The sequence below is a fragment of the Artemia franciscana genome, chromosome 16, assembly GCF_032884065.1.
Source record: "Artemia franciscana chromosome 16, ASM3288406v1, whole genome shotgun sequence".
NCBI classification, from domain to species: domain Eukaryota; kingdom Metazoa; phylum Arthropoda; class Branchiopoda; order Anostraca; family Artemiidae; genus Artemia; species Artemia franciscana.
In genome coordinates, this window is record NC_088878.1 from 11,535,616 (window position 1) to 11,551,718 (window position 16,103).

At 34.4% G+C, this 16,103-nt stretch overlaps 1 protein-coding gene across 4 annotated transcripts in view; it reads right to left on the reverse strand.

The window, feature by feature from the left end:
- LOC136037074 (mediator of RNA polymerase II transcription subunit 15-like) overlaps positions 1 to 16,103 on the reverse strand; it is a 104,656-nt gene that overhangs the window by 36,203 nt on the left and 52,350 nt on the right. For all 4 annotated transcript variants that reach the window (XM_065719520.1, XM_065719521.1, XM_065719517.1 and 1 more), the window contains exons 8-9: positions 15,251 to 15,364; positions 2,587 to 2,717 (exon numbers count right to left, since the gene is read on the reverse strand). In XM_065719520.1, coding sequence (XP_065575592.1) covers positions 2,587 to 2,717; positions 15,251 to 15,364 — 245 coding nt within the window. The remainder of the gene's footprint in view (positions 1 to 2,586; positions 2,718 to 15,250; positions 15,365 to 16,103) is intronic.

The window sequence follows — 16,103 nt, forward strand, 5'->3', positions numbered from 1 at the left end:
AAACCTTGTCCTGAGAGCTGTGGGGGGTTCTCAGTCTCAAAGACCTAATTTCCAGACCTTTCAATTAAGTTGAACCAAATTGCTATTTCAATTTTTTTTTTTTTTATTCTGACTAATGGCAATCTCAAAATTTCTATCAGATGCATTTCGGGAAAATACGAGGTGGGGGACGGTTTATGCACCCTTTGATCTGTCTGAATCTTAAAAAGGGCACTAGAACTTCTGACTGGCAATCGAAATTTATACGATCTTTCTTTCTATATATACCTTATACGCCCCCAGGGCATAACTTACAAACCTCGCCCAGAGGGCTGGGGGTATTGGGTTGATGGGTGTTGTCACCCTCCAAGACATAATTTCCAGTCTTTCAATTACGTCGAACAAAATGACTATCTACAATTTTGGGATAGATGGGTTTGGAGAAATGGGGTTTCGGTGCATATATTACTTTCTGTTTGTTTTTTGCTGCCAAAGTTTTAATGTTGGTTGATACTGTGAATTTTTCTTCAGTTTATTGATTAAACTGAACCTATCTCTTTCAATTTCCCTTATTGATTATAAGAAATAAAATATCATATTCCCATTTAAATTCTCATATTGCAGAAAGTGATCTGAGCGCTATCTAAATTCCATACAATAGTTCCATACAATTTCATTCAATTTGAAATCAAAGTTTAAGAGATTATTTGAAATCAAAGTTTTCGAGAGATTATATACGAATGAAAACGGAAAAAAGGACAAATTACACATCAAAGGTGTCATTCAACTCCCTTTACAACTGATTCTTTAAACTGTTTTGTTTTTTTACTATGACGGAAACATTTGCTCCGTGTGTTGTGAAAAGCTGTCGTTCTAGCAACCTGGATACACATTATGTCTTTTGATTGGATTTAACATCCCTCTTAACATTCTTGGAAAGTTCAAACTTAATACTCTAGCCGGGCATAAGATATTTCACAGACGCCATTTTGACAATCTGGATGTCGATAATGTCTTTAGTTCAACATTCTCCTCAATGTTCCGTCAAAGTTTCAACTACATACCCTAAATCATTCCTGAGTAGCTTCATTTTAATACTCTTTGCCGTCACTGAGGTATTCCATGCCCCATTTTTGGAAACCTGGGTGTGCATGGCATCTTTTGATTCAGTTCAAGATCCTCCAAAGCATTCCCTGAAGCTTTCAAGTTAGTATCATAAGCCGTTTCCGAGATTTTGCTAGCATGCTCTTTCGACAATCTGGATGCTCAGAGAGTCTTTTGATTTATCTAAACATCCCAATCAAAATTTCCTGATAGTTTTGACTTGAGCCTCTGAACTTTTAAGAAAATATAGCAGATACACCTTTTTGAAAACCGGGACACACAAAGTATCTCTTCAATAAGTTCAACATCTCCTCAATATTCACTGAAAGTTTCACCTAAATACCCCTAGCTGTTCCAAAGACATTACAGATATGCCGTTTTTATAACATAGACGCATGTAAGTGTCTTTCGATTCACTACAACACCCACCTCAACATTCCCTGAAAGTTTCAACTGAATACCATTAGCTGTCCTGGTGATGGTTGATACATTCTCTTGAGACAACTTAAATTTACGCAGTCCCTTTGATTTAGTTCAACGCCCCTAAACATTATCAGATAGTTTCAACTGAATTCATTTAGCAGTTTCTTAAATATTGCAGATACGCAATTTTGAGCGCCTGAACACACATAGATTGTTTTTAATTTACTTCAACATCCTCCTCTAACATTCCTTGCAACATTCAACCTAACAACCTAAGCCATTCCTGACACATAGCAGATACACTCTTTTGACAACCTGGAGGCCCTTAAACGGTTCTGATTAAGTTCATTAACAGTAATAATAGCAGTAGCAATTAGAGTTGACGTTGGTTCATGGCGAAGAAAAGGTTCTGGATATGTACACAGCAATGATTCAGAAGTTACAGCAATATTATTGCTTTTGCACATAGAAAAGGTTCCTTCTGAATTCCACGGAGTCATGAATCCATGGAAGGGGAGTTATGACTCCCCTTCCAAAGAAGGGGAGTCATGACTCCCCCTTCCTTTTTTATGTTAGCATAAGTCTTTTTAGGCTACATGGGCCTATGAAAATAACTACTGACTAAATTTGAATAAGCTCTACAAAGCCTTGTGCAGGAATCAGAGGCTGCGTATTCTCCTCCTCTACCCCAACCTGTTCAAAGCTTCCCCATACACTCTATTCAAACAAAAAACGTAAGGACAGTCAGTTTCTATAATCTCTGATCAGTGAAAAAAAAGGAACACAGTGGCATTTTGTAAGGGCTGTACTTAGGTCAAAAAATTTTCTCAGCAAAAAAAAGATAGTTTATCTACAATCTAGGTTAAAAAAAAAAGCTTACAGAATTGTTCTTTTTGCTATAGCTTTTCGAATAACTACCCAGTTTTTGCAAGTAAACATTCACAACAAAGAAACGAATCGAAATTCCAAATTAGCAAAATCAAGAAAAGAGAAGAAAAATGAAAGAAACAATTGAGGCACTTTAGAAAAAAAAAAGGGAACAAGAAAAGAAACTGAGAGAAGACAAGCGAGTTGACTTACTGGACCATGCCCCCACCACTTAAGGCTGGAGACGGAACAGACTGAATTCCCTGACCAACAGGACTAAGTCCTACATACTGAGATCCCTGTCTTGATCCCATCGTTCCACCAGGACCACCCTGGAGCTCCATCTGTAAATTGAGAGAACAGGCATTTAGAAATCCTTTCATAACTTAAAGACAGAGAAACATATGAATTTGTTTGATCAAACAGACCCATTTTTTTGGAACTATTGCTCAAACCCAAAATTTTAGCTACAAATTTTATTTTTCAACTAAAGAACATAACCATTCTTGTGTGTGTGGAAACGCTATCTAAACATAAAATTTTCACTCGGGGTTTCAAATTAAAATAAAATGGTTGAATCTACTTTGTTGCAATATATAATGTTGCAATTATTTGATTACCAGTTATCTTTTTCGTTTTAAGACAAGAGCAGTGGGCTTAATTTTAATAATCCAAAAACAAAATCTGGTTTGCTGGCAATGACCCTCATGATAATCAAAAAAAATTTCAGTTTAAGGTTTTGAAATAGAACTAACAGTGATCACAACAAGTTCAGCATTTCATATGCAACTTGAGGTAGTCAAACCATGCCAAATTAACCCATATTCACTTGCGCAGAAACTGGCAAGTGGAAGGCAAACTGGCAGACACTGGCTTTTTTTCCATCTCAAAATAGAAAATTAAAAGTTACAAAAAAATTTAAAAAAAATTCTACTTTTAGAGTCAAACTACAACTCGGATTTTGGACACTTCAAGGCGTCCAAAAGCACAATTTTATTTGATGAAACAGACATTTTTTATGGAAAGTTATACAAAACATAAATTTTAACTCAGATTTTTACTTAATGAAAAAATCTCTACTTTGTGACATTTGAAATGCTGTAATAATTTTGATCACCAGTATTTTAAAACAATAGCAATGTGTCTAGTTTAACTTTATCTTATAACAATAAAACGAACAATGACTAGAAATAACTGAGGCATTTATAGTACAAAAACTTGGGATTGTCAAATAATTTGAAATTTGTAATAACAACGTATACTTGAAATGTATAATAATAACTATTTTATAGGGCACCAGGGAGTACATATATAATAATTTACACATATTTGAAATATGTAAAAATAATAAATTAGAAATAATTGAAGCATTTATAGTACAAAAACCCGGGGTTGTCGAATAATATTAATTAAATACATTTTAAATGTGGAATAATAATTATTACACTTTACATATATATTTACAGTTAGGATCTATCATGAAAAACGGGACGAGGTGTAGGTTTAAGCTTCAGTGTCCAGTTTCTCAAAATTTTCAATGACCGTTCTTTGTGCCAAATAATCGCATTTCTTGTTGTAGGAAGAGGCATAGAGGGAAAGAGAACAGGTCATAAAAACTATTTATCCCTGATTGGTTTGAAATTTACAGTCATAAGTCATTTTACCAAGTGCTACCTAATGTAGAAAAATTTTATGGGGCACCAGGGAGTACACATATAATAATTTACACATATTTGAAATATGTAAAAAAAAATAATAAATTAGAAATAACCGAGGCATTTTTAGCTCAAAAACTTGGGGTTGTAGAGTATTTTCAAATTTAAACATATTTACTTAAACAGATACTAACTTATTTTTGCTTGAAAAAGAAAATTCTGAAAAACAGGACATTGAAATTGAAAATATTTTTTTAACAATGTAAGTCAGGGATTTATTTAAAATAAAAGTTTTTTCCTTTTAGTGTTAAAATTTTATCTTAAACTTAGCAAATTCAAAGGCAGTTAAAAACATGATTTTGCTTGACAAAACTGATATTTTTGCAGAAACGTTGTTCAAACATAGAATTTACACTTGTATTAACTTTTCAGCAACGCCCTTAGAAATTAACAAAAATTATTAGGAACACTTATCCCCAACAAGCCTACATTGCTACGTTGATGTTAGGCTGGGTGGTGCTACTGTTCGGCTTACCGAACACATAGTTTATTTGGGGATCCAAATTTATTATTATATTTATTATATTTATTTATATTTATTAGTTTATTAGTCGATCTATGCTTGAAAGGCGACACCTTTTCCAGAATCATCTGCAGAAACGGATCTCTTTAACGTATAGCCGTGTTGTAGTTTATAAGCGTCAGTTTGATCGGCCGATTTTGACCCATCTGTATAATGCAATGGCACAACCCCATTATCTGTATTGAAGTCCCTTTTGGAGGATATTCCAAAAGGAAGATAATAAAGAATTGCGGTCTGCATATTATAAATATGCGAAGCAACTCTTACGGCTTTACCAAGGACAAGTAACCGTACTGTGACAAGTCGGTATGGGATTATCGACCCTAATGAAGCGATCATAGCCCAGATTGCCAGACATAACTCTAATATTGTTACTCATCCTTGGACAATTATTTTGAGGCAATAGGTTTTGTTTTTGTAGTTAAATATCCATTTGTTCTTTATTTTTCTTGTGTTTGTGTATTCTTTTGTAGTGTGTTTTTTGCTTTTTTTTTATTTTACACTACATTTGTTTCTTTTGATAGGAAATAAATATTTACATACATACACAGCTACAAACATGTATTATTAAGCATCTAATGCAAAAGATTTTATTGGAGAGAACTATCTGTAGATTTAACGATTTGACGATTGTCCAAACCATAAAATAACAAAATAATTTATAAGCAGAAAGTAGAAATGATTGTCAGAAAATTGATTGAGTAAAATTATGTCTTTATTTAGTTTGGCCTCTACTAGTTGCATAGTGAAGATTTCTCAAGAAAACAATAACTGGTTTAAATTCAAAGCAAGCACGTTAAAATAGAGCCACCGATTACTTATTTGATAAAAGCAAACTATATTGCAGTCCAAAATAAAAATATATTCTTTTAAATATATTTTTAAAAATATATTCTTGGACAAAAAGTATTGCATTTTAAGCACTATGAAGAGGCCATCCAAGCTGTGGTACTCTCACTTCGCAGCATTATGATCTTAAGACATTCCAATAATAATGCATCTAAAACCAGGGAGATATACAGTTAATGCTTAAGGTGGATCTCCGAGGTTTGAAGCCAATGCTATTTTCCTATAGCAGTGAAATGCGTATTAACAGCAGACACGAGCAGATTCTTTGATGAAAAAATTATTGTGGCTTCGTTGAAAGCTTTAACATGAATAGGCCGAACAAATTCGCATTCTTATTCTTTAGAGCTTCATAAAAAATTAATTAGTGGGGACACCTCTAATTTTTAAAAGTAGTAATAAAATTACTTTTAGAAGATGTAAAGAATTGTAAAGTAGCCTCTCGATTTGCCACAAGATTTCAAAATTTTTGGCCGTGAATTTTTTTTTTTATTATCATCAGTTTCCTTTAAAATTTGCTATTTAAGATATCCTTCCATTACTATTTAAAAGAGTTGTACTAATTATACAGCCTTGATTTTTGTGTCATTTTGTAGATCTTATACTGATTAATAATCCCAAAGATTCTTAAGTTTGTAGTTATAAGAGATGATTTTTAGCAATAATTCTTAGTATTCAAGATTTTCTCCTTTCTCATTGGCTTAAGCACTCCTTAAGGGGTTTGCCAGAATATCATTAAGAATGTTGACATCTCCTTATTATTACGACCAGATTTAAAAGGAAGTTGAAAACATGTATAATTGGCAACAACACCTTGAGGCAATATCATTTTTAACACCTCATACGAATGGGAATTTGTTGGGTTACACAGCTGTTACAAAGCAGATAAAATTATTGGCCTTTAAAAGTAAAGAAACACCGATTGTAGGCCTATAAAATGTATGAACATTATTTTTAAAAAGAACATCATTCTTAAAAACATATCATTTTAAACATTATTGGCCTTAAAAAGTAAAGAAACACCGATTGTAGACCTATAAAATGTATGAACATTATTTTTAAAAAGAACATTATTCTTAAAAACAAATCATTTTAAACATTATTGGCCTTTAAAAGTAAAGAAACACCGATTGTAGACCTATAAAATGTATGAACGTTATTTTTAAAAAGAACATTATTCTTAAAAACACATCATTTTAAACATTATTGGCCTTTAAAAGTAAAGAAACACCGATTGTACGCCTATAAAGTGTATAAACTTTATTTTTAAAAAGAACAATATTCTTAAAGACACATTTTTTTAAACATTATTGGCCTTTAAAAGTAAAGAAACACTGATTGTAGGCCTTTAAAATGTATGAACATTATTTTTAAAAAGAAAGTTATTCTTAAAAAGAACATTATTCTTAAAAACACATTATTTTAAACATTATCGGCCTTTAAAGGTAAAGAAATAGCGATTTTAGGCCTATAAAATGTATGAATATTATTTTAAAAAAAGAACGTTATTCTTTAAAACACATTATTTTAAACATTATTGGCTCTTAAAAGTAAAGAAACGCCGATTGTAGGCCTATAAAATATACGAACATTATTTTTTTCATCTAAAGTTGTAAGATATTCGTCCATTTTAGTTCCACGGGATCTCATTTTATTCCCAATAGTGCCGTATCTTAGAATATTTTGGTTTTTCCCCAACATCTCATATAGTTGACGATTTATAGGCTCGTTCATAAATGACTGATTACCCCGGTTTGGAACCGCGGTAATCATATACTTTGCTTTACGGAGTTAAAGTCATATGTTCCTGAAGGTACATAATAAACATTGGGCAATCTTGCCCTGGGGTCATAAATACAGGTAAGGGAGGAAGGAAACCTCTTAGGGGTATTTAGTAAATTTTTGAATCTACTTATATTTATATACTATTCGTCAAAAACAAGAGCTAAGAGCTCATATGGCACTTGTGACGAGCTCAAGAGGAGCCAAGAGCCAAGAGCTCATGTGATATGAGCTCTATTAAAATTCTAAGAATCAATAGCTTGCTTTAAGAGAAAAATCAAAGGCTTAATGCCGGTCGGGATTTAAAACAAGAGCTCTGAGACACGAGGTCCTTCTAACTATCAAAATTCATTAAGATCCGATCGCCCACTTGTAAGTTAAAAATACCTCAATTTTTCTAATTTTTCCTCTCCCTTCAGCCCCCAAGATGGTCAAATCGGGGAAAACAACTGTAAAGACTCAATTAGTGCAGCTCTCTGACATGCCTACCAATTTTCATCGTCCTAGCACGTCCGGAAGCGCCAAAATCACCAAAGCACTGAACCACACCACCTAAGTCCCCCAAGGAAAGCGGATCCAGTCCGGTTACGTCAATTACGTATCTACGGCGTTTATAAGCGTTTTCCAAGTTTTCTGGTTTCCCCCTCCAACTCCCCCCCAATGTCAATAGATCTGGTCGGTATTTAAAAGAAGAGCTTTGAGACATGAGTTTTTTTTAATTATCAGATTTTATTAAGATCCGGTCACCCATTCTTAAGTTAAAAACACTTCAATTTTTCTAATTTTTCCAAATTAACAACTTCCAGCTCCCCCAAAGAGAACGGATCCATACCAATAATGTCAATCGTATCTAAAGCTTGTGCTTATTCTTCCCATCAAGTTTCATTCCAATCTCTCCACTCTAAGCGTTTTCCAAGATTTCCGGTTTCCAAGGTTTCTGTTTTTCCCTCCAACCCTCTATATCCTTGGATCCAATTCGAATTTAAAATGGATTATCTGAGACATAAGATTCTTCTATATATTAAGTTTCATTAAGATCCTATCACCCATTTGTAAGATACCTCGATTTTCACGTTTTCCAAGAATTCCGGTTTCCCCCTCCAGCTCCCTTCAATGTCATCGGATCTGGTCGGGATTTAAAATGAGAGTTTTAAAGCACAAGATCCTTCTAGATATCAAATTTCATTAAGATCTGAACACCCATTCGGAAGTTACAAATACCTCATTTTTTATAATTTTACCGAATTACTCCCCCCCCACTCCACCAAAGAGAGCAGATCCGAGCCGGTTATGTCAGTCACCTATCTTGGACGTGTGCTTATTCGTTCCACCAAGTTTCATCCTGATCTCTCCGCTTTAAGCGTTTTCCAATATTTCCCCCCCCCCCTAATGACACTGGATCTGGTAGGGATTTAAAATGGGAGATCTTGGTTTCGAGCTCCTTCTAAATATGAAATTTCATTAAGGTACGATCGCTCTTTCATAAGTTAAAACACCTAATTTTGTGTATTTTTTTTAGAATTAACCCTCCCCCTCCCCCCAACTCCCCTAAAGAGAGCAGATCCGTTCCGGCTATGTCAATCCCGTTTCTAGGACTTGTGCTTATTTTTACCATCAAGTTTCATCACGACCCCTATACTCTAAGCGTTTTCTGAGACATGCTATCCTTGGAAATATCAAATTTCAATAAGGTCCAATCTCTCCTTCGTAAGTTGAAAATACCTTATTTTTTTATTTTTCAGAATTAACCCTCCTCTTCCCAACTCTCCCGAAGAGAGCAGATCCGTTCCAGTTGCGTCAATCTCATATCTAGGACTTACGATGGTTTTTACCACCAAGTTTCATTCCGATCCCCCCACTCTATGCGTTTCCCATAATTTTTGGTTCCCCCTTCCAGTTTTCCCCCAATATCACCGGATCCGTTCGGAATTTAAAATAAGAGCTATGAGACACGATATCCTTCCAAACATCAAATTTCATTGATATCTGATGACTCTTTCCTAAGTTAAAAATACCTCATTTTTTCTAATTTGTCGGAATTAACCCTCCCCCCCAACTCCACCAAAGAGAGTGGATCCGTCCAGTTACGTCAATCATGTATCTACGATATTTGCTTATTCTACCCACCAAGTTTTATCCCGATATCTTCACTCTAATCATTTTCCAAGATTTTTGGTTTCCCCCTCCGCCTCTGGCTACTGTCACCAGATCTTGCCAGGGTTTGTAACAAGAGTGCTGAAGCACAAGATCCTTCTAAATATAAAGTTTCATTAAGATCTTATCACCCGTCCATAAATTACAAATACCTCATTTTTCTAATTTTTCCAAGTTACCCTCCCCCCAACTCTCCGAAAGAGTGCGGATCTGGTCCAGTTACGACGGTTACGTATCTTGGATGTGTGCTTATTCTTCCCACCAAATTTCATCCTGACCTCTTCACTCTGAGTGTTTTCCAAGATTTCTGGTCCCGCCCCCACAACTCCCCCCCAATGAAACTGGATTCAGTCAGATCTAAAATAAAAGATCTGAGTTGCAAGATCCTTCTAAATATGAGATTTCATTAAGATTCGATCACTCCTTCGTAACTTAAAAATACCTCATTTTTTCGAATTAACCGTCCCTCCACTCCCCCCTACAGACGGCCGAGTCGGATAAATGATTATTTCTAATTTAATCTTGTCAGGTACTGATTTTTCTCATTTTTCACAATTAACCCCCCTCCCTACTTCTCCAAAGAGAGCGGACCCATTCCGAATGTCAATCACGTATCTAGGATTTGTTCTCATTTTTTCCACCAAGTTTCAAACCGGTCTTTTTTTCTGAATTAACCGTCTCCCCACTCCCCACAGATGATCGAATTGGGAAAACGACTATTTCTAATTTAATCTAGTCTGGTTCCTGATACGCCTGCCAAATTTCATCGTCCTAGCTTATCTGGAAGTGACTAAACTAGCAAAACAGGGAAAGACAGACAGACAGACTGACAGAATTTACGATCACTATATGTTACTTTGTAAATACAAAGTGCCACAAAAACTTACTAATACCACAGAAATTTACGAAACTTTTTCTAAGACCTTTTAAGCCCTGGAAGCAAGAGATAAATTAGGGTCTAACTCGGTGTCTTCAAGTATCGCCCTGATTTACGAACAATTAGCTACAACTGAAGCCCAGCTGGAGAAAATAAGAAGTCATCTGCTGGAAAATATAACCAATCAAACAGTTCGTGGTAACGAACTGTAGTAAGGAGCGACCCGGCTTAATAGTAACCGAAACTCTAAAAAATGGAATTTTGATACCAATAGTTACATCGAAAGAATCGCATTTTAATGCTGATTTTAAATATATAAGTTTCATCAAGACCAGTTATACCCATCGAAAGTTACAAGCCTGAGAAAATTTGCCTCATTTTAGAAAATAGGGGGAAACACCCCCTAAAAGTCATACAATCTTAACACCATCAGATTCAGCGTATCAAAGAACCATAGAGTAGAAGTTTCAAGCTCCTATCTACAAAAATGTGAAATTTCGCTTTTTTTTACCAGAAGACAGATCACGGATGCGTGTTTATTTGTTTTTTGTTTTTTTGTTTTTTTTCCTTTTTTTGGGGGGTGATCTTATCGACTGAGTGGTCCTAGAATGTCGCAAGAAGGCTAATTCTTATGGAAATTAAAAGTTCTAGTGCCCTTTTTAAGTGACCAAAAAAACTGGAGGGCACCTACTCCCCCTCCCACACTCATTTTTTCCCAAAAGTCACCGGATCAAAATTCTGCGATAGCCATTCTATTCACCATCGTCGAAAAACCTAATAACTATGTCTTTAGGGACGTCTCACTCCCCCGCAGTCCCCGTGGGAGGGGCTGCAAGTCACAAACTTTGACCTGTGTTTACATATAGCAATGGTTACTGGGAAGTGTACAGACGTTTTCAGGGGGATTTTTTTGGTTTAGGGGGGGATTTGAGGGGGGAGGGTTACATGGGAGGATATTTCCATGGAGAAACCTCTCATGGGGGAAGTGAATTTCAATTAAGGTGGCGCAAGATTTTCGAGCATTATTTGAAAAAACAATGAAAAAATAAATATGAAAAGTTTGTTTCTACTGAAAGTAAGGAGCAACATTAAAACTTAAAACGAACAAAAATTATTATGCATATCAGGGGTTTACCTTCTCGTTATACCTCACTCTTTACGCTAAAGTATTTTTAGTAATTTCAACTATTTATTCTACGGTCTTTGTGATTCAGAGGTCATTCTTAAGGAATTGGGACAAAATCTAAGCTTTAATGTAAAGAGCGAGGTATCGACGAGGGTTGAACCCCCTCATATACGCAATAAAAACATACGGATATAGAAGTTCGTTACGTAAGTTCATTCGTAAGTACGTATATTTTTTGCCAATGAAAACGTTTGTAAAAAATTAAAAGTTCTAGTTGCTTTTTTAAGTGATCAAAAACTTGGAGTGCAACAAGGCCTCCTCCCTCGCTCCTTTTTCTCAAAATATTCCGATTAATTGCAATTAATTCATATGCAAATATCGCTTTAATTATTATGTGCGGAGAGCCAAGATCAAAACATGCATTAATTCAAAAACGTCCAGAAATTAAATAAAAAACAAGCTTTTTTAAATGAAAGTAAGGAGCAACATTAAAGCTTAAAACGAACAGAAATTACTCCGCATATGAAAGGGACTTTTCCTCCTCAACGCCCCACTCGTTACGCTAAAGTTTCTTACTGTTTTAAAAATAAAGTTAATAGAAAGAGTCAAACTTTAGCGTAAAGAGCGGGGCGTTAGGAGGAAAAGCCCCTATCATATACGGAGTAATTTCTGTTCGTTTTAAGTTTTAATGTTGCTCCTTACTTTCATTTACTTTCAGTTACTGAAAAGTTCAATGATCCAAATTCACTGAAAAAAGAAGGTACTGAACTGATAATCAGCCAGGTTTATGATTCAACCACGCTCGAGTTTAATCCATAGTTTGCAAAAATTGAGCAGGCTCTACTGGGTAGTCTGAGATTTCAAACTGAAAATTTGTAGGAGAGAATTGGTCGAATAGAAAAAAAGCTTGATAATTATGATCAAGAGTCCATGATTGATAGCCTTGTATTTCATGGGTTAAAGTAGTTACCTGGTGTAGACACTCATACGACGATATCTAATATTATAAATAGCAAAATGTCTGTGATGGGCTCTTTACTTTATTTAGTTTACGTGAACATGATGCACGTTTATCTAAAGGATACATATATTACTAACATTATTGCTAACAAAATTTGCAAAATCTGCAGATAATTTAATAGCTAAAGCTCATATTACTCTCAAAAGATTAGAGATGTTTACAAGTTTAAGTTTGCTGTGTGTGAATGTAAAGAAAAATTTTTACTGACATTCTGTGGAGTGGGTGATTCTGTTGATGTATTCAGTAAAGTTCTATTTGGTGAAAAACCTATTTTACAAGCTATATCACTGCGGTACTTCGGCTTCCATATTGATTCTAATCTATCGTAGAAGCATCATAGCGACATTATCTCCACCAAAGTTGCACTTGGAGTTGGCATCCTCAAAAGATTGAAGCATATTCTGCCGGAACATAGTCTTCGCACGATATATTTTGCAATAATCTACCCATATATCATACGGATGTTTAGTCTGGAGAAGCAATTTTTATGTTAATTACAAGCTAAATGGTTTTCTCATAGTTTTGATCGGACGATTTCGCTTAAAAAAGGGGGTGGGAGAGGAGGCCTAGTTACCTCCCAATTTTTGGTTACTTAAAAATACAACTAGATTTGTTTTATTTTTTTACAAACGTTTTTGTTAGTAATATACATTCGTACCTTACGAATTAGCTTATGCAACGAACTTATATAATTGTATATTTTTATTGTGAGGGGGTTTACCCCCTCGTCAATACCTCGTTCTTTACAATAAAGCTTGAATTTTGTCCCAAATCTTTCAGAATGACCCTTGAATAACAAAGGCCGTAGAATAACTAGTTAGAGTTATATAAAATACTTTAGCGTAAAGAGCAAGGTATTGTGGAAGAGATGAACCCCCTTGCATAAGTAATATTTTATGTTCGTTTTAAGTTTTAATGTTGATCATTACTTCCAGTTGAAAAAAAAAAAAATTTTCTCATTGTCTTTTTGTAAATGATGCTAGAAAATCCTACGACCCCTTCATGGAAATTCTCTTCCCTCATGAAAAATTCCTGCATGGAAAGATCCTCCCACTCAACTTGCCCCCCCCCAACCCACCCTAAACCCAACACAAAATAAGTCCCCTCCGAAACGTCTGTACACTTCATAGTTAACAACTATTATGTGTTAACAATGGTCAAAGTTTATAAGTTGCCGCCCCTCCCCCGGGAACTGTGGTGGATTTAGTCATCCCCAAAAACATAGTTATTAGGTTTTTGACTAAGTTAAACACAATGGCTATCTCAAAATTTTGATCCGGTGACCTTGGAGAAAAATGTGTATTGGAGGGGGTCTCGGTGCCCTCCAATTTTTTGGTCACTTAAAAGGGACACTATAACTTAATTTAAGTTAGAATGAACCCTCTTGTGACATTCTAGGACAACTAAGTCGATACGATCACCCCTGAGGAAAAAAAACAAAAAAATACGCACCCGTTATCAAAAATACAAAATTCCACCATTTTTATGATAGGGGCTTGAAACTTCTACAGTAGGTTCCTCGGATATACTGACTCTGATGGTGTGATTTTTTTAAGATTCTGTGACTTTTAGAGGGTATTTCCGCCTATTTTCTAAAATAAGGCACATTTTCTCAGGCTCATAACTTTTGACCGGTAAGACTACACTTGATGAAACTTATATATTTAAAATTAGCATTAAAATGCAATTCTTTTGATGTAACTATTTGTATCAAAACTTTGTTTTTTAGAGTTTTGGTCACTATTGAGCCTAGTCGCTTCTTACTACAGTTTGTTACCACGAACTGTTTGAAATAGTAACTTGTAAATGAATAAAGTAATACATTCTACTATAACGTTGAGATAGAACTTACTAATGTCCCGGGTTTTCCCGTCCCTTTTTTGTTTTTGTATTTTTTTTTCTGCCCATCGTGAAAATTCAAATGCTAAACTGTTATCTGACTTGTAATCAACCAAATTCAAATGGTCAGCTGTTACCAATTAGACATGTGAAAAATCTAAATTCCCTTTAAATCCGGTCTTAATGTTCAGGGAAAGTCAACAGTCTTTAGATATTCTGGTACAACCCTCAAGGAGCAATTAAGCCAATGAGAAAGGAGGAAATCTCGTAACGTATTTCAATGTTATTGGAAATAGAATTTGCTTTCAACCTAGGAGATTGACCTTAAAGCAGTATATTTTCTCATAATATCGAAGTCAACCATTTTGTTAAATGTTTGAAAAAAAACTATCGCAGGCCAAAATATTTTCCAGGCTGCTGATCTCACCATCGACGGCATACATGATTCTGACTATATGGAGTCAAAATTGCATGAAAATGACATCTTGAGGGTTAATGGCTACTCTTTTAGTCAGAATATTACACTTTTGTTCCACTTTTACATTTTGGCAGTAAGTGCAATTCATTTCTACACATTTCTCATCATGGTTAATTTTTTTTATTTATTTATTTTTTTTTTTATTTTTTTTTATTTTTTTTATCAAAAACGTGTCTTTAAATCATTCTCTTTGCCACAAAGATTCTATATAAAAACTTTAAATCAAAGATAAATTTAAAGAATAATCGAACTATAAAAAGGTGGATTTTCATTCAGGAAACCATATTAAACTGCTATGTGCTTAACAGCTTTTGGTTTCTCCATTTTTTTTATACATTATAAAATAAAATATAATATAAATTAATTTCCATTATATACTTTGTTATAATGTTCTCCATTTTGTTGTTATAAATAATATAATAGCCATTTTGTTTTAACTTATAACAAACCATTTTGTTCTCCGATTATTCCTCTTAGAAAATTTCATAAAAACTGTAAAAGTAAATCATTATTCACCTTACGTTGTTGCAACATTTGTTGGGTTTGTAGAATCTGATTTTGCTGTTGTTGCATCATTTGCGATGGCTGTTGCTGCAAAAATTGTGACTGTTGAGGTAACATACCATTAAGCTAAAATAAAAAGGAGCCATGAAAACTAATAAAAACATATTCAAATTATATTATTCGATTTATATGTGGATGAACATCCTTTTAACTTGTAGAAAGCTGCTTGCTGCTTGCATTTGAGAAGAGTCTAAGTAATGAGATATATACATAACACCCCGTAATTATCCGTAATGTGGTAATTTATGCATTAATTATAGATAATATATGGGTAATTATGTATTATATGTTCGCTTTATGTATTTAAGAGGAGTCTAAGTAGTGAGATATATACATAATATTCCGTAATTATCCGTAATCTCATAATTCATGAATTTATTATGGATAATTTATGGATAATTATGTATTATGTATAGGCTTTAAGTATTTGAGAAGAGTCTAAGTAGTGAGATAAATACATAACATTCCGTAATTATCCGTAACCTGAGTCCGCAATTCGTAATATGAGCGTCTTCGAATAAAATTATTTAGACGTGCTATACCTCTTACATTCCCAGGCACAATAAAATTCAGTCAAAACACTTGAACACCGTCTGAGAAAGCAGGAGCTAAAAACTGCCAACTATATTAAGTAGAACAAGCAAAGGGAGGTGACAAGAAGCCAGTAAATCGAGCTTTTCACTAGAAAAAAGCAAGAGGCCGGTTTATATGATCCTCAAAATGTCCTGTCCATCTTTCCCTAAGATTATTTTTATGACTTTTTGAGAAGTTACTCCTTTCTTCAACTGAGTGTAGTCCAAACTGA